This window comes from Aphelocoma coerulescens, chromosome 4 (genome assembly GCF_041296385.1).
Source record: "Aphelocoma coerulescens isolate FSJ_1873_10779 chromosome 4, UR_Acoe_1.0, whole genome shotgun sequence".
Taxonomy (NCBI): domain Eukaryota; kingdom Metazoa; phylum Chordata; class Aves; order Passeriformes; family Corvidae; genus Aphelocoma; species Aphelocoma coerulescens.
Genome location: NC_091017.1, coordinates 50,655,520 through 50,674,680, shown reverse-complemented (window position 1 = coordinate 50,674,680; position 19,161 = coordinate 50,655,520). Strand labels below are relative to the sequence as shown.

The 19,161-nt window shown below is 36.2% G+C and overlaps 1 protein-coding gene across 5 annotated transcripts in view; it reads right to left on the bottom strand.

Annotated features, from left to right (window-relative positions):
* DLC1 (DLC1 Rho GTPase activating protein) overlaps positions 1-19,161 on the bottom strand; it is a 263,297-nt gene that overhangs the window by 149,429 nt on the left and 94,707 nt on the right. For all 5 annotated transcript variants that reach the window (XM_069014032.1, XM_069014033.1, XM_069014035.1 and 2 more), the window contains 2 exons: positions 16,898-17,047; positions 14,270-14,410 (listed from right to left, as the gene is read on the bottom strand). In XM_069014032.1, the coding sequence (XP_068870133.1) occupies positions 14,270-14,410; positions 16,898-17,047 (291 nt within the window). The remainder of the gene's footprint in view (positions 1-14,269; positions 14,411-16,897; positions 17,048-19,161) is intronic.

The following is a 19,161-nucleotide window of genomic DNA, read 5'->3' as shown; positions in this document are numbered from 1 at the left end:
ATCTTGACTGATATCAAATGTTTTCAGATACCCCAGCAAAAGAGTACAGTACTGAAAGCACTTGGAACAGTCAATGAGACAGCTTTGCTGATGTATGTGGGGATGATCCTTGTGAGGGAGAGTGTGAAAGATTCCAGCCTCCTGTGTTTTGGCTTTTCTCACAATTGTGAGAAAAGTATTTTTTTCTGAAGCATCTAGGCTCTCATAATCCTGAGCCTTACAAATACAGAATATTTTTGATATAGAACATTTTGGTGTTTTTTTCTTCATGAACTGTTTCATCTTTCTATTTTTAGTGAAACATGAACTGTTGTTATCCTTCCCTTTTCCTCATTTCCACTTTCCTCTCAAAGAGGATCATCCATTTCCCAAATAGTCAGGCCCTTCAAAACACTGCTGCTCCAGGGGTCAGTATGCCCTTATGACTCTTTTCTCTTTTTCTGCTTTCATATGTAAAAGGATTATGAGAAACACTGACAGTTCTGGAGCTTTTGAAGAATTCTCAAAACCAGTTTATGCAATATATGTTCTTCATGGTCTATACTGACATGCCTTTATCTTGAAGGAATGAGAAATTTTCTAAAGTTCTATCACTGTGATAAAGATTGTATTTGTAAAAATTTGTGAACTGTCCAAGTGTATACTGCAGCTCATAAAAATATGCATTAAAGATTTTACTATATCATGAATGGCATTATAGCTACATTAACTATTACTTGTTACTAGCTACTACTCGATATCTTGTTACAGACCACAAGACAGAAGCATGTTTTTTGTCAGTGTATGCTTACATGGTGAATTTGTTGCAAGATTAGAGTGTGAAACGCTCGTTGTTTCTCTACAATCTTTTATGGGATTATGCAGCAATGTAACATACTCATTGTAATGCAGTTATTGAGGTAACACTAATGGTCAAAGGAGACTTAACAGGAAAAGGGCATTTCTCAACGTTATCACTGTGACTTAAAAATTATTTTAAACTGTGTACCTATGTGCTTACATGAATATCAATCAATGACAAAACACAGTACCAAAAGCATACAAGGTATGTTAAATGCAAGGAATCTTTTGCCTACGTGGTGATTAACTCCACCTACACCATTTCCAAGAGATTAAGGAAGTTTAGAATTAGAAAACGCATGTGTTACGGAAGGATGGTAGTCCAAAAAAGCATTCTGACAGGCAGACACTGATGAAACGCTGCCTTGGAATTCGTGTATCCCGGCTTTCACTCCACCCTACCGGTAGCCTGGGCAGGAGCAGCGGGAGATCTGATCGAGCTCACGTTCTGCAGGGCCCTGCAGCAGAACCACTGATGACCCCGAGTGATTAAGGGTCAACAAACTTTAGCCTGAAGCAACTGTTCTATGAACTTTGGCACATTCTGAGTTGGCTCCTGCTGGTTTGTTGCCTTTGGCACTTATCTTGCAGTTTAGCAAGGATTGTGAAATTCTGAATAAAGTTACAAGACATATCGGTTCTGTCTCAGTGACTCAAGGTCTTGCTCTTCAAATGTTCTTGGTCTTCAAAATTCCTTTGGCAAATAATCTCATCTATCAGCTAAATATTTTCCAATAGGTGTGTCAAAGGCCCCATCAGAAAAAAAAAAAAAAAAAAAAAAAAAAAGAGAAAAAAGATATAAGTATCATGTGGGACAGGGAAACATTATCAGAGATTCTCTGTGGTAGCACTTTGAAAAACTACCTGCATTCTATGTATGCACAAACTTCAGCCCATGACTAAAAAACCCCCTATATTTTGAATTCAGTACTGTGTGCTGTGTTCAGATGGATGAAGGGAACAACTACTTCAGAAAAGTGCAAATATCTTTGGAACATGAAAAGAAAAAGAGGAAAAGAGCAACATACTTTTGGAAGTACTTATAAGCCTAACCTCACTGACTCCCAAATGTTTATGTTGCTTACAGAAGAGAAATTTTAACATAAAGTCAACTAGACTTCTGAAAATTTTCTGCTTTCAAGGCAGAACTTAGACCCTTGGAAGAAATTATAAATTCTTCTTTATTAAAAGTGCAAGGAAGAGAACATATAAATCCCCAGACTCCTTTATTTCTTGGCAATATTTGACAATCACATGTCTTTCTGAAGTGCAAAATGGCTTCTAGGTAGATAGGTTCTCTGAATTAGAAAAAATAACAACCTTAAATGTCTATCTTTCCTTATATTCTGATTTTCCCCTGTAATGTCTGTATTTCCAAGACATTATCCACAAGATGTGCTAAACTATGTGAAAAACCTGTTAAAGATTATTTCCTTTTCTTAGAAGAATACAGAGGTTTTAAAACACCCTGAAATCCCTAAGCATCTTGAAACATCACTCAGTGTTGGCAACAGCAAAGCTTTTGTATTGGCAAAGCAGCAAAAGATGAATTAGACAAATTGCATGTGACTGTGTAACAAAGCTCCACAAAGAGCCAACACAGTTCTGTTTTAATGGTTCAAAAGCTGGATATGAAATTGGCTCTATCACTTTCTGTCACGTTTTTTGCAATTTGCCTTAAAACTATCACCCCATGGATTCTCCAATCAGATACTGAATTGTTGAATTTAGTAGCAGCAAATTCAGAATTCTAAATATTAAACACTTAAAATATTAAATATTTTAAATTTAAAATATTGCTATTTGAAAGTTCCATCAGGCTTCCAAGGACACCTATCTCAGTCAATTTTTTGAGGTGTTTTGAGACACATCACATTTCAATTTAATCAGTATATTTAATCCCACATAATCTTGCATTTCCTCACTAATATTTGTAAGGTATGTTGCAGACTCCTAGGGCTATAACACTGCAGTTAAAATATGCTGGACTAAGAGTGATGGCTTTGCAAAGAAAGTGCATTCTGAAGGATCACACACTACTGAATGATTAATTCCATCATCTACTCCTCTCTCTTCTATGAAATTAAACCCTACTTTGTTTTCACATTGCAGTCTTCAGACTCAGTGGCCTATAATTCCTCACCAGATGCCTCCCATGTGCAGTTTTTTTGTCACCTATAAAACTGCTGTGGGATAATAAGCTTCCCAGTCTGGTGCCATTCAGATACAGTATTGTCTTTTTACAGATGAAATCCAGAACTTCAGAATAACTTTGGAAGGTCAAAGAATCTCCTGTCTTTCCATCTCAAGCAGAACTCTGTTTGCCTTTCTGTATTCTTCATGGCAATGCTTTACTATTATTTTCTATGTAATGTGTGCAGTATTATTTAAAATACAATAATCACATTTCACTATTTTTTGAGGGATAGAATATGGGGAATATCAAGTGCCATTATAGGTTGTTTGGATTTTTTTCTCTTTTAAAACAGGGCTAGTACAAAAATATCATAAGGACAGTTTAGTAAGAGAAGGCAAATAGAAAAAAGTTCTGAGCACAAGCTGTGTGTTAGGGAATAAAAACAGACAAACTAAAAACTTTGCTAATCTCTATGTAACATAGGAAGGTTCTTCAGTTAGTTTGAAGAAAATAAAAAGTGGCAACATACTGGAATGTACAGTTTCTATTTCTAGAAAGTCCCACTAACTAGAAGCCCATGCCATTCAATTAACAATTTACAACACCTTCATTGTATAGTGCAGTGCAAAAAGTGGAAGATTGTTTCATTTCTGCACTTCCAGACGCATGTCATTTCCAACCCCATATTTAATAGTGTGTAACTGCCTGAAGGGGAGAGATCAGAATGTGTGGCATGTCTCACTGAGAGGAATTTTGTGCATTAAAAAACCCCAAACCATGCTCTTTCAACTATTAAACAGAGAGCTAACAAAATTCCTTGCTTCCACCCTGGCTTTGAAGTCCAAAAAAAAAATAAAAAAAAGGAAAAAGGAAAGAAGAGTAAAGGAAAAGAAAAAGCCAAAGCAAGCAAGCAAGAAGTGAGAGATGGAAGAGAGTGAGAGACAGAGAGACAGAAAGTGCAAGAGACAGGAAGAAGGAGAGCTCAGGAGGAAGAAAATTCCTTACAAGAGGTATATGTAAAGGACAAAAAGAAATGGCTTTCCATGATGTCACTCACAGCGTGTCTATGTCTGGAAAAGTACTTGAAAAGGCAGACATGGATTTATTCCATTTCTGTAATGCAAACTATTCATGCCACGTTTTCCAGCCATGTTCCAGAAGTAAAGAATACTGTGTACAAGGCATAAAAGAAGATAATAATTTATACGCTGCCAGCAAAGTGATTTGACCAAGCTGATACTTTAGGAATTGTCATTTCCTCTTTTCTTTTCAGAATCCTTTTTTTCCCCAATTTCCTCCTGGTTTACAATCTCTTCCAACCCCCACCCTGCTTCTTGCCTTTTTCTTCTTTCATCTCTCACTCCCTTAAAGAAGTTGATGCAAGGTTTTTTCCTTCTTTCTTTATGTGCATGCTTCTACTTTCCTGTGCTCTCCACCTACTGGCAGAAAGAATAAACTATTGTCACTGTTTTTCTAACTCAAATTCTGTCTTCATTCCCTGGTTCTGTGCTCCTTTATTTGTCTTGGATTCAAGCCTGAAATTCTTTCTTAGATAAAACACAGGAAATTCTCACCAAAAAGCATATTTACATATTACATTGTTTCTTTCCCCTTTAATACAGCTTTTCTTTCTTGAGGTTTTGCATATTCTCTCTTCAGCTAAATACACATTATTCCCTTCACCCTCTCCTCCCCCCAAATCATGCTTAAAAGAACCACAACTGCAAGCAGAGACATGAATTTGTGGAGTCTGAATTCAATACTAACAAGACTGACAGCATAAACAATTATTAGTGATGAACTTGTCCCCCAGGGGCCCTGGTCTTCAGTCCATGGCTGGGAAAACATCAAATACCTATCTTTGCACTAAGTGCCAATATTCCACCTTGTTCAACTCACAGGTAGACTTGTTGTCCAGCTGTATTTTAGAAAAGGAGAAATTCAAATGCTTACAGAAATGAGCAAGACTGCTGCTGCACAACCATCCCAGTGATCTTATTGGGACCGATCTGGTGAAAGACGGCCATGGAATATGTGGGAGACAAACTGTACTTTGGAGCAGGGTGGGTACAATTTCGTGTAAGTAACTATAGTGACTTTAGGCAAGATGCAGAGCCAGAGTAAAAGTCAGAAAGGTGGAAAATGCAAAGAAAATAGAAGGAAGAGAGGAGAAAATGAAAAAAAAAAAAAGAGAAAAAAAGAAAGAAGAAATAAAAAAAAAAGGAAAAAGACAAAAAAGAAAAAGAAAAAGAAGGAAGAGGAAAAAATACACTAATGATTCAGGAACATAGTTAAGATAAAGTAAATCATAATTTAAAAATAATTCTGATCTTTCCTGTTTTTTATATACACAATTATGCCAAAAGGGATTTAAATTTCATAACATCTCAACATCGGCCAAAGTCTCATCAAGCACCAAACTTTTGGATATGAGTAGTAGAAGATCACTTAAAAACAGTTTTACAATAACACTACTTTATAATAAATAAAACAATTCCTATCTTGTCAAAACAATTTTTTAATATTAGTTTAAATAGACACTAATAGTTATTATCACTTTGGAGATTAGCATAGCAGATACTCAAAGCAGCAGTTTTCTCAGTATTTTTTTGGCAACTCACACATGATTGCCTGCAATCATTGTGCATCTCACCTGCTTTACATGGCAGTACTGCATGGGACAGCTGGGTGGTTTGAACCCCCTCCTTGAATCACACAAAGGAGGAGACAGAAAGCAACTGCACCCCTGAACCTAAGAATTACCTTACAAATGAACTCCTGAAATGACACTATTTTTTCCATCTTCAAAACACTCTGATCTTTCCCTTCTCCTGAATTGCTGAGGGATAAGGTAAGGGCTCTCAGTCACAAGATGATCTTCAACCTGTGCTATTTATTTTGACTGCTTCTCTCCCAGTGATCTAAGTCCTCAGAGATGTAATAAGCACTCACAGAGTCTGATAGAGATACAACGGACTTCTTTATAGAGCTATCCAAAACTAAAACTGAAGGTGGCCCTGTAAAATTATGAGTTAATGAACAATTAATCTTCCAACAACAGTTTGTCCCAGCTGAAAGTCTTGTGCAACACTGTTGGGCTGTATGAAGTTGCAGCCGTTTGTCACCTATTGGTCTGCTGGCAAAAATTTCAAGTTTTTCACAACTTTAAAGCCCCTCATCCCCAGTTCCCACTAAATCTGTAACCTAGCTTCTGCAGCAAGTCTCCAAGCTCTCTTGCTTTCCATCCCTTCATACTGTCCAGCAAGGGGATGTACTGACCCTTTCTGAAAATCTGCACCGAGCGATTTTGAAGGTGTCTTGAGTTTTTACTGAACAGGATGTAAACAGTCACAAATGTATGAACGCTTTTTTTCTATGGTGTTTATTAAAGGCTTTCCCACAGAATACTTTTTTCTCATTTTAGCACAGATCTTCAACACTGTTTTAAGGAATTACATCATTAAAATCCTTATTCTAGTCTGCATGTGGTGTAATTTATCCACAACCATATCTTCCAATTATTTCCTTTCAAAGAGGTGGAATTCTGAAAATGGTGAGCTGTACAGATGTAATAACTGATGCAATATATCTCAGTAAAATTTTAACAGGAAATTTCAGATTCCTTCTACTAGACAGTTTCGCAGAAATGTTTGGCATTTATTACTTGCTATGAAAGGCTCTATCAGGCATGAAACAGAGAAGACATGTGTCACTAGGAGAACTTATATTGAGATAAAACTCAGTGCAAGAGAAACAGCTTCCACACAAGAGAAATAGCCCAGTAAGGGCTTCCATGTACAGCTATCAATGATTCAGAGTACGTCTGTGGCTGTATTGGATCCATCCAGACTACTTTTTTCTCCTCAGACCTGCAGCAGATTAGAGGATGTGTATAAAAACATGGAAATCCCAATGACAGACTGTGATTCTTGAGTAAAATGCAAATCCTGCATTGGGACTTCATTGCATGACTGACAGTAAGACTGTGATGATAATGTGCACAAGCTTCCATCTGCTGTTTTGATGGGTTATAAACTTTTTCCCAGAAAAATGCCTAAACACATTTTGAGGCCAATTTACTTTTAGCTTCCAAAATATCAGTAACTTTCACAGATTTAATCTTTAAAAAAATTGTCCCTTGTTTTTAAGTGGTGATTACATCCTGTGTATCTGTGGTGACCACTTTTGCTAGTGTTGTATACCCCTCTGCACTGTAGCAATTAAAACATCAAAAAAATTATTAATAAAAATCTTCAGGGCTTAGTGGATTTTGTTTTTCTTCAGAGAAATAAGTTCTTAATGCCATTGCCATTAAGAAAGAATTTACTTATATTGCAGCAGTTTTGCACTCACACGCTTCTAACTGAAAATGATTTAACAATTTTTCCCATCTTTGCACATACATGCAACAAGAATGCCATACTCCATCTCAGAATTTAAATTCCTCAATGCAGAAATGCAGTCTATAGATTACATTCTGACAGGGAAAACTTGCAAATTATTTTTTTAAAAAACCCAGTGGAATAAATATGTAAGCTTTTCTTGGCAGGTGCTGAAAAAGAGTTAAAATTTCATACTGACATACAGTTAAACATATTTAAGCAACATCAGGAAAAAAAGGGAAACTTGGTAGGGATTCAACTCAATCCATATGGAAGAGCACAGAAGACAGACTTGAACTAAACTTATCAGGCAATAAAATTGGAGAACAAATGGGAACATTTCACGTAGCGTCTGACATTCAGAACATATTGTCATGGAAAGCAAAGCCCAGCAAACTCTCAAAAATTTGGACTTGACCAAGTTTCTATCACAGTTGTTAAACCAAAAAATAATGCTGATATTCTGACATTCTACCATGTCTAGAGAAACTGAGCCTTCTATAGTTGATTTCACAAGAGAAGAAGATTTACTGATGAAGAATAATTAAAATTTTTTTTTCAGTGTGCAGATGCACCTAAGTTTACACATGGTATAATTTTGCTTTCCTCCTTCCCAGGTTTATATCTAATGTAGTAGGCTGAATCCCTGTCCTCCACATTGCTAGTCTGCAAAATCAGACTATGTATGATAAAACAGAGTATTCAACATAATTTGAATACTCTACAGGCCCATCTAAAATTTCCTATTTGCTATGCTTTGGAAGTTCTTTAGGCTCTTTGTCTCAAACCAAGGGAAAATTAATGTCCACCCACTCTTACCATCACCATAATATTTAAGTTAACCCTTCAACCTAATGGCTGGAAACAGCTTTTAGAAGATGTCATTTGCTTAAAATTTTCACCTGGAAGATTCCAGTAAATGAGACAGTTTAAGCATATACAGAAACCACTAGAAGGAGACAAGGCTGCCAGGAGACTTATCTGGCAATAAGTGTGTTGTCTTGAGAAGCATCTACTTGCTTGAAAGGGGTGAAAATAACTAAACAGGTTATTTTAGCCATGCATAGTAGATAAAACAATCTTTTTCCCCACTTGCAAAGTGATGTCTGCATATTCCTTTCAGTTTCCAATACAGACATTGCTTTGGGAGCAACTTCTAAGTAAATAAGTGACTTACAAATTTTCGCTTACAGTTTTTTTCTTCAGTCAAAGCTTTTTGTTATCAAAGTTTAAATGTATAATTTCTAAATAGAAACTGAAAATAGACTACAAACTTATGGCAATTAATTTTCATCATTAACCTTTTAACTGCAGCATAATGCCTTAATTCTGCACCAACAAATCTGCCTGCGTCCAAGTGCTTGATGTCCCCTGGTGCCCCTCTTCTAAAAGAGCAAGACACCAGGTGGCAGCACGCAGTGAAAAAATGTACTTGACATTACTAACAGCACAATTAATGACGTTAATGCTGAAGAAGTCATAAACTTTTTCTTCAGTTTATAAAAAATGATAATCATACACAACCAGATGGATACAGTGTTGAAGACAGTGTCAGCTACAAAAGGAGGAAAACCTGAGAAAAAGCCCCAGTATATAAGCATGGCTGCACCAAAAAAGTTGCAAGAAGAGACAGAAATGCAAATGTATATGTATAATTTGACATCTTGGAAAGTCTCAGAAGTGCTCATGCTTAGCACTTCAGAATTTGGGTATTTATTTAGATTCCAAATATTTTTGGGGGATTGAACTTGGAACACAGAGCAGATTGCCTAATATATGTATTTCCTGGGTCATGCTCTAGCTGTATAAAATTTCAAACCTTTTGTTGCACTGTGAATTTACATTGATCACTCAGGATTCAATACTGAGGAACTGAATAAGAGAGAGAGAGAGAAACTGTCCCTGACCAAAGCAAAGGTGATGCCTGTCGAAGACGTCATGACTGGATTCAGTGGTTTTGGTTCAAATTGTAGGAGTAGCATATTCTTATTGAAAAAAAAAAGTACAATTAGGGTTAACACAGGAAGAGATACTTCAAACAGAATTCAGATTCCTTTGGGGAGCAAGATGGAGTCAAAGAAAATTTTTGAGAAGTTCATATAACAAATACAGCATAATCCTGCTGTTTTCTTATACACGATTGGCAAATGTAACTGCACGGTATTTTACTTTTTATAGGGTAAAATAACAGGCTGTTAGAATTCAAATGGAATTCTGATTGTGTGAAAAGTCAATTTCATAATTAATTTCCTTACCTTGTTTTCTAAAACACTTTCTTTTAAACATAGATATGAAAGACAATACTAAATTAATCAACTTGATCAGGTCCTGAGAAGTCTTTACTCATCTCGCATTCATAAAAATTATCAAGTTTTAAAGAAACACTATTTGAATTAATGTTGGACAGTAAGAGTCTTTCTCCTTGATGCTCACCAGAATAACTTTCAGTGTTGCCTGAATGAGTAAAATAAGAATTCAAGGAATATTAAAATGGCAGCAAAATTTAGAAAAGTTATATGAGGGCTTTGATAAATAAGCAAACATAACATAAAAGTATGATTCAGAGACCAAAATCTATCACCTTGCAAATTGTATGACCTTCTGCTAAAGATTTGTCAGCACAAATGCACTGACATATTCTGTATGTATACCTCACAGTTCATCAAATTTACTATAAAAACTAATGCAATAGGAAATGCAAACATTTCAAACCCTTGAAATAATTCTGATAATTCTCCTTCATGAATATTTAATTTGAAATAGAGGTTTCCTTGTACTTACAATAAATTTTAGCTTCTTTTATAATTAAAAACCAGTGTAGTTAATTAGCAAGAAACTTGAACTCTTTCTTACTCTACAAATCTCAAAGTTATTTTTCACAAAATGATTTGGCTTTCTTTAAAGAGTTCAAATTTTAAAACATAATATGAATCAAAAGCATATTTGCTTAAATTCTTTTAGTGCATATAAATGAAAAGTTTGCAAATCTGTCATCTAGATAATACAAGTTTTTCTCCCAATCCAGCAACAAGACTTGTGAAAGTGGACTCTTGAGCTCATCCAAAGCTTCAGTGACACCAGCAGCTATGCCTGAAGCCCATTCCCATGCACAGACAGACTAGGCAATTTTATACTTGCAGGCATAACTGATGTCTTAAATCACTTTGAGAATTGAATGCATCTTAAATGAGTCATTATAGCCAATCTGAAAAACAATCTGCTCCTAGGTACCAGCTATTCTGGTGATAATAGATGCCTGATTACCTTTATACAGTGTGATTAAGGTTAACTTGGGGACTGTTGAAGCAGGAGGGATAAGATTGCCAAAAAAAGGAGTAGAAAATAATCATGGGTGGGTTTTTTTACCTGAACAGAAAAGAAACACTTTGCAGAGCAGATGTTCAAGGACAAAGTTTTGGCCACAACTTTTAGGCCTTAGTTGCTGCTGTCCTTTAGCCAATTTTTTGTACAGAGGAAGTAAAAAAAAAAAATAATAAAAAAAAAAAGGACATGATAATTGATTCAAGTTTTCCTTAAGTGGTTGGCTTTTAACTGGACATTGGAGAAGGATATGGCAACTTGCCTTTAGTTACTAAAATGCATTTTAAATACTGTAGCCACATATTGTTTCTATAATAATCAAACCAAATTTAAAAATAAATAAATTCTCGTTTTTACATTTAAGAATATTTTAAGTGTCCAGATGTATAGCATTGGTTTGTAGAAGGCAATGACATGTAGAATATTTACATTCCTTTCTCTCCAAATCCAGACAAGACACTCCCTTTTTCCAGTGTTTCTCATGGCCACTGGGGCAAAAGACTGTTGATTTCTTATTTTTTTAAGCTGATTTCAACTCTCATGTGATTAGTGCTAACCAAGTGTATATCCTCAAGTGTTAATATACAAAAATATTTGTCTGTTTTGGAAACTGATTAATAAATCCCAAACCATAAAGAAGTGCTAATTATAGAAGCATGAATTTTTTTTACTCTGTAATCATAAGTAATATAAGGATGCCAAAAACATTTCTTAGTATCCCATCCTAAGTTATGTGGGAAATGTATCTGTTCAGTCACATTAATCCTTACTTTCGCAAGGATTGTCCATATATGCACCTTTCCAAACACATACCACTTGTGGCTCAAACACCCTATTGGTCACATGATGCTATTTCACCCTGACCATGGGATATAATGGTGGCGTCCTAAATTTAGGATGGAGGTTAGTCAGCTGTATGCTTCTCACAAGCCTGAAATCCCAAGTACATCTGCATATCAAAGGCCTTCATTATGCACCCTGCAGAAGCACAGAAAAGCCTTTCCATAATGCTCTGTGGAGAATCCTGTTCTTCCTTGTCATGCCTGTATTCAGGAAGGAGTTCAGGGTGTGTGTGTGTGTGTGTGTGTGTGTGCATGCAGGTGTATGCTAATATATATGGGTATGTACTGTACACAGGAATGGATTTGGCTATCCAGAAGTGAATCTTCATGAAATATTAAATAACTTATGCATGAAAATATACACACATAATCTTAATTTTATTTAAAATAATATCTATTATTAATTTGCAGAGAAAATTCTAATTGATACTGAATTTTAAATACAATTCTTGTTTAGCATTTCATAAAATCTACTCATGAAAATTTAAAATGTCCTGCTTTCCATAAACCAAGGAGTGAATCATTTCCACTAGGATTATCAAACCAAATTGTGCTTATGGATATCCCAACACATTGTGATGCTGCTTGAAATCGTTTGGACTAAATCCATAGAAAGCTGAATGAACATGAATGGATGTAGTTTGTCTGTACACAAATTTTCTATCTATAAGTTATATCCTGTGTAGGTAATACCTTTTACAAGTTCTTTATCAGGAACTAGATCCAAGCTCATATCTCCCTGCCCTGCCTTAGTATTCCCACTCCCCAGTCTGCATATGACGTGGTGTTTTAGCTTTACAGTCTGATTTTGATGTGGTAAATGGTTTGCTATAGTTTGTTTAAAAATACCACATATCATTCCGTAATGTAACTAATCACCCTTGTACTCCTGTTTACATACTATTAATAAACACAACAAAAGAAGTTGTCCCTGGAGACTAAGCATCTGGAATCCTTGAAGATCTGCAGTTACAAATGCCAGAAAGGGAGTAAAATCTTTGAAACAGTCCATTACTTTTAAAAAGTAGCTCCCTGAGTTTCAAATGCAGAAAAATTTTATTCCTATAGCTAGTCTGACAAAAAAATCCCAAACAAAATCCAAATAAAAACCAGAAAAACAAAACTAAAACAAAACAAAATTCCCCAAGCCCCAAAACCTACAGTCTCCTTTATAGACAGAACACCACACTGTGTGGATTTTCAGAGGCCATCACTACGTGGATTGCTGCAGAGTGTGAGGAGTTGCAGCCTGCAAAGCTTTAGAAGAGAGCTATGTTTGTAGAAAATTTAACTTCACTCATAAAACAATTATAAAATTATAGAATAAAATAACTGCATATATATGCAGCATAATATATTAATCTCAGCAAAAGTCAAATAAATGCTTGCTGAAGCTGAATTAACACATAATATTATAGGAAGCGACCCATGCTTCTGCAAAGCCAGGTGTTAAGAGTTCCTCAAATATTACCAAAGAAGCCAACATTTAAAAGGGATGTTTAATACCTTAAAAAGTGAGAAAGTGTCTGTGTGCTTCTCAGGATCTGGTAAAATGGAATATTACCTTCTAGCTTAACATATGTACTTATTTGAGAATTTGTGCTGCTATGTATGCAGTGACAGAGTGCAGAGCTCTCTATTTGCTATAGTTATGCACTGATGATAAATTACAAGTGAATTTATTTTTGTACAAGTGAACAATCCCAAATGTAAATGTTTATTAGAACTTCTGTTAGCCACAATCAAAGGCATTAGTTAACTTGCTATTATTGCAGTGCAGTAAATGACAGGTGGCCTCTATTTTACTTTTTATAGACTTGTTCTAAACATATATTTATGCTAACTACACTTTTTATTTTAGTATTTTATCCCTGATTTTCCTGCTGGTCTAGTTACCAGAAGCTTTTCAATAAGTGAACAGATGGAGCAGGAGTTATGCTAAGACTTTTCAGGACAGGCAAAGCTTAGAGGAGTCTAGATTTCTGTGCTTCTTGAGGCAGTGGAAACAGCAACTTCAAGAGGGAACAGATAGCATGTCAGGAGTTTCTAGGACATCCAAGCATTTCTGCACATATTGATGGCTGAAGCATTATGAAGAATTCTTCAAAAGATGGAAAACAGCAAAAGAAAGAACCATGCCTCTCATAGTTATGTTTATCTATGAATGGATATAGAAAGAGGCTCCTTGCCATATCTGAGCTCTCAGGCCAGCCCTTCCTCACTGCCTATCATGCACTGGGACCTGCAGAAAAGTGTCTGCTTGCTCCAAGGCTCCCCTCTGATCCTAAGAGTCTGGAACCACTTGCCAAATTTTGCCTTAGAATGACATTTGCACATCAGTAGGGTAGTAGGTACCTCCGAGAGAACTAGGATGACTGGGTTTGGACATCATAAATCAGCCACACTTTTTCTCTGGCTTCATCCTTCATGAGATTTAGGAAATGTTCTGAGTGATACCACTTCAGAAAAATTTACCTTTCTAAAGAGCATAGCTCCTTTAAATTATTTTCTCATATAAAAACTCAGCTAATTTCAATAATCAACTGTTAATAGGGTGTTTTTAAATGTGAAACTTCTAGTATTGTTTGCCACTAAAATGGCCCTTTGAGACAACTTGCATTTTTTTTCCTCAGTGTCACACACATTCTGCAGTGCAACCCAAGTAATGAATAGTATACTATTTTTAAATTTCACTCCCAATCTGGAATCATGAGAGAAGTTTAAAAAAATATAACCTTTGCACTCACCCCAGCCTTTGGTTTAGCTCCAGAGCTGGCTACTGAAGAGGGAGATGCTAGGTCAGGAGCATGGATGTTAGAAGACAAGTTTGTTTGTGAGTGATTTACTGAAGCAACATCCACTCCACTTTCAGAACCAGATTCAACATCCTGTAGAAAAATATTGCAAGTCTCTTTTGTGAATGTGAAATAAAAACATAGTTCTGCTAAATAATGGAAATATTTAGGCAAGCTCACTTAAATATATATGCTTGCTGTCTTTTTCAATGTGCTGCTTTGCATTAGCTGCTGTTCTGAAATTATAAATCACTACTAACATCAAAGCTATAATTCCCCTAAATGGTAGAATGCAAGGTAAGAAAAATCAGTTAAGGGCTGCAGAAGTTTGACATTTTTCTCTGATATTCAGTATTTCCTGTGTGCTCCCACCTTCTGTCTCTGCAGTGCTGCAAGCTAGTGAACATCTGTAAACCATTATGCAGATGAAATGACATCACCATTCAGCAGTTTATACAATTCAGAGGTACAGCTCCTTAGTTTTTTTGAATCACCAGACACTTATCAGCCAAATACTATTTCTGGTTAAAATGTCCTTACTCTTAATGACACTGATTACATTCCTCTTTTTGAGAAACAAAAGGAAGATATATAGCATGTTTTATTGTTGAGGAAGTAAAAATTTAGCGCATGCTTGATTTACTGCATAGAGTGAGGGCAGGGGATTATACTGTCTGCAGATAAATTGTGACACATGTCTGGCAAAGACCTGGCTATGTGTAAAACCAGACCTATACTGTCAGGATTATTAGCTGAGGTACAGCCTGCATGAATACAGCTATGCAGTACACAAAACCCTCCCTGAACTCTAAATTCCAGAAAACTTTGTGCAGAGAAAGTCTCAGTTGCCTAATGCCAGGTTTCTAGAATAGGTGAAATACGGGGCAGAGACATCTCAGGGGTTCTGCTCCTGAGCTGAAAAGATACAGCACCCTTTGATTCATTAATTCCAGTTAAGTGTCTGGTCTGCAAAACCAAAGATGCCATTTAGACAGGCGCCTCTATGCCATGTACACAAGTGTGTGGTATTCTGAAAAGGCTTAGAAATTAGGCACAAAGCTGTGCTCTAGGTAGGACCATGTATTTGAGTCATATTTCCTGCCAGTGAGTTGACTGCAATGTGAGGCACTGCGAAATGCAGCAGAGCCATGGAACAGCCTCTGTAGCAGTCAGTTTGGCTACAGCTGCCCTCAGAAATTTCTGGTTAGCAGAGCTATGCTGCCACAGTGCAGATCCTTGCCCTATTACCCAGGTTTTTACATTATTCAAATGACTTCTTATTATAAATTAAATATGAGCCTGAACTCAATACCTATATTTCTTGAAAACCAGATCTTTTGATCTTCTGGTCCATAACAATCAAAGGTTCAAAAAGTCCTAGGAAGTCATTGTTCATAGTAACATATATTCCATGTTTGATGCAAGCTGTCTTTCTGCAGGGCTGCTTTGCAGCATGGTAAGTGGTACCACCTCTGATTGTCACGAAGGGTTACTTATACACATTGCCTCCACTCCCTTTATTGCTGTAAGAAATTAGCTAAAATGCTGGCATGGATTGATGAAATATAGAGAACAGATGTTGACATTACATTTCAGGTTTCCTGCGTCATCAGTGTTTAAGGAGGCACTGTGAGAACATTGATATCCAGGGGGAAAATGTTTAATGATGAAAAGTGAAATTATGTGATTTCCTCTAAAAATGGCATATTATATAATTTTCAGCTGATCAAACCCACTGAAATACAGCTTTTCTCACCTACATATCACTCACTTAGCAATAATGGCTTTCAAAGGAGAAATTCCTTGTTATTTAAAAGAAAATATCACTAACCAAAACAAATGATACAAATGTTAGTCAAGAGATCTTGGGGCAGTGTTTCTCAGGTTTCTTGAATTGAAAAGCAGCTGCAGCACATGTGGGTAAAATTAACAGGAAGCCTGCACAAGAATACCTTGGATCAGCCATTTCATGTTCTTCAGAGTTATATGTGTAAACACTTTACAGAAAACAAAGAATGCATCAGTTATGTTTCTGAGCTGTCCCATCTGCTTTTGGATTACTCTCAGCAAAGAATGATCCTTTTAAGTAATTAAAAAAAACCCTAAATTAAATAATTCAGGTTCGGTCCAGAATCTTACTTTGAGTGACAGAGCATTTTGTGTCCCCCACTAGCAGAAAGCAAGACGTGTAGCTCAGAATTACTTTCAGTTCTATGTAATGTCAAATGACACATACTTGTGTTCTGAGACTGGTGTGATCCTGAGTCTGTGCTGACTCTGCACTTACAGTAAGTGATAATTAGAGAGCCAGACATTTTCTGAATCTTGTTGATCTCCCTCTGTTTCATCTGGGAGTTCTGAAGCTCTCATTTACGAAAGGATGCCAAGAGGAAATGACGGATGCCAATATTATTGCCTTCAAAACATGTATATATATAAACAAAAATACAAGTCAAATTCTTTATGAAAAGAGCTTTAGTTCTAAACCAAGGAGCTGAAAAATGTGAAGACTGAAAGAGAAAGGTGAAGCAAAAAGATTCTACTTAGAATAACAAGAAAATATTGAGCAAACTGGCTTACAGGTATATGCCTCCGTTTATATGTTGGGGTGCTGGATGGAGAAGAGCCTGCACTGAGAGCATTTTCAATATCCTGGTCAAGTTGGTCCAGTTTCATAATTAACAGCACCATTGAATCCAGCCGTGAACGATTCCGATCTTCTGTTATTTCCTATGGAGCAGAAAATACAACTGATAAATCTGAAATGATTTTAGTTGGAAAGAATAACCTTAAATTTTGAAAGCTCTGTTTCTTAATTTGCCAAGAAAGCACACTGAATAATAAGCAGAATTTTTTCTTTTTAAATACTACTTTGTGTAACCAGTTTACTGAGTATTGATGTACTGTTAGGAAAATATGTTATACAAATATTTAATATATATCCATGATAGCAAGTAAATTTTTTAAAAAGCACAAGTGTTTGGAATAAATGCATTATTACCTCGATACACATACTTTTAAAACAGCTACTGATTCTAAACACTCCTCAAAATATTCACCCCAACTTAATGAATTTGATTGTACAAATACAAATGATGAGGGTTAATCTGTGACGGAAACAGAAGAGAAGTAGTTCAAAGAGGCCATTTTCCAGCTGAGGATAACCACAACTTCTTTTCTTTGTGGAAGTCATTAGTGTAACTATGTTTTGTCAATTCATAGCAGAGATTTCTGTCTTGGTTGGAAATTCTTGATACACATGACGTACATCATGGTAATAGTGATCACAGCATCATAGATCCTCCGACTGGAAAGGGAGAAGGATGAGGGGTATTCACATCACAGCCTCAAACACCCAGTTCATGCAGCTAATTTCCCTATATTCCATAGAAAAAGGAGACAGAGCAGACCCTCAAAAGCGCAACTCAAAGCAAGATGTTCAGTTAGATGGACTAAATAATGCTCTCAAGGAGTTCCTCCCTTTCCCTTTTATATAGAGACTTAACACAGAAGTTAGATAACTAACATGTCTCAAAATTCAGGAATATGAAAACCCCTACTGCTTCCTCTATGGATTTTCACAATAGAAAATTAGAAATTAGGAAGTTCCATTAACTCATTTGAAATAATATCTTTATAGATCCTTCTCAAGAAACAGATGCAAATATGTTACAATTGCATCATTGTGCCCAATAAGTAGGAAATATAAGTGTCCAAATTAGCATTTTATTTTATAGTCACTAAATTGTTTTTCAGACTTTACAGAGACTTCTCTTGTTAGGATTCCATTAGCAAGATTTTCATAGGCTGCATCAAAGGCATTGCAAAACATGAATTAGATGATTCCTGCTAGAATTGAATTATATGTATAGATAAAATAGTCATATAAACCACGATCTACACGATCTTTAGGTGAAGATAGAGGTGAAGGTTACTTAACTAAATCTTAGAAAAGCAGAAACACAAATCTGTCTGTCCATAGCAGAGTTATGAACAATCTACAGTGCAAAGGTCAAACCCAGGGAAAGCGTGTACTTCATTTTACATTACAACTTGATATTTTGCATTGGGATTCTGACAAAGCTGCTGAATTTGCAGGATCCCCTGATGAATTTGAATTGAGTTTAGAGTGATTGTGAGAGAATATCACTTCAAAATACCTTGGAAATCAATGAAATAGGTTAAGTTTCACTTTCATTCAAAAAAACCACAGCGTCCCAAATGATTCATTGCCACTGCACAGATCTTCATTTTAACTGATGTTAAATTGATACCTGAGGTTTACAGATGTCAGAACAGTTATTTCATCTAATCTGCATGTGTACAGAAAGCCCAGTGAAGCAGCTGAGTGCTAACACAGCAGACATGACCTCCTTTGCGACAGGGGCTATGTTCACCATGGGGAGCAAGACTGTTGCCAGTTTACACAGCCAGAGGATGCCAGTGCTGTTACTAAACTAGCTTCCTACACAGTCCCCTACCTGTGTCTTTATTTCTACTGGTTTTGGTTGGAAATACACCACTGTAAAGACTATTCAACCTAAAATTTACACTTGACTTAAAAACCAGAAATTTGTTGCCACACCACAACAGAAGAAGGGGTGGTGGCTGGGTGGGGTTTTTTAGTTTGTTTGTTTTGTGGTTGGTTTTGTTTTTTTTGTTTTTTTTCTCAGGCTAGAAAGATATGAGGCATTTAACTCAAAGACAAAAAAAACCCTGGAATTTTCCCCGAGCAAATTGTTTGATTCATCCTGCCAAAATAGTATAAACTTGCTTTGCATGCAGCAGATTGAGAATGCTGGAGAAGAATCTACTGAAATAAAGAGGTGGCAAAATACTGCTCA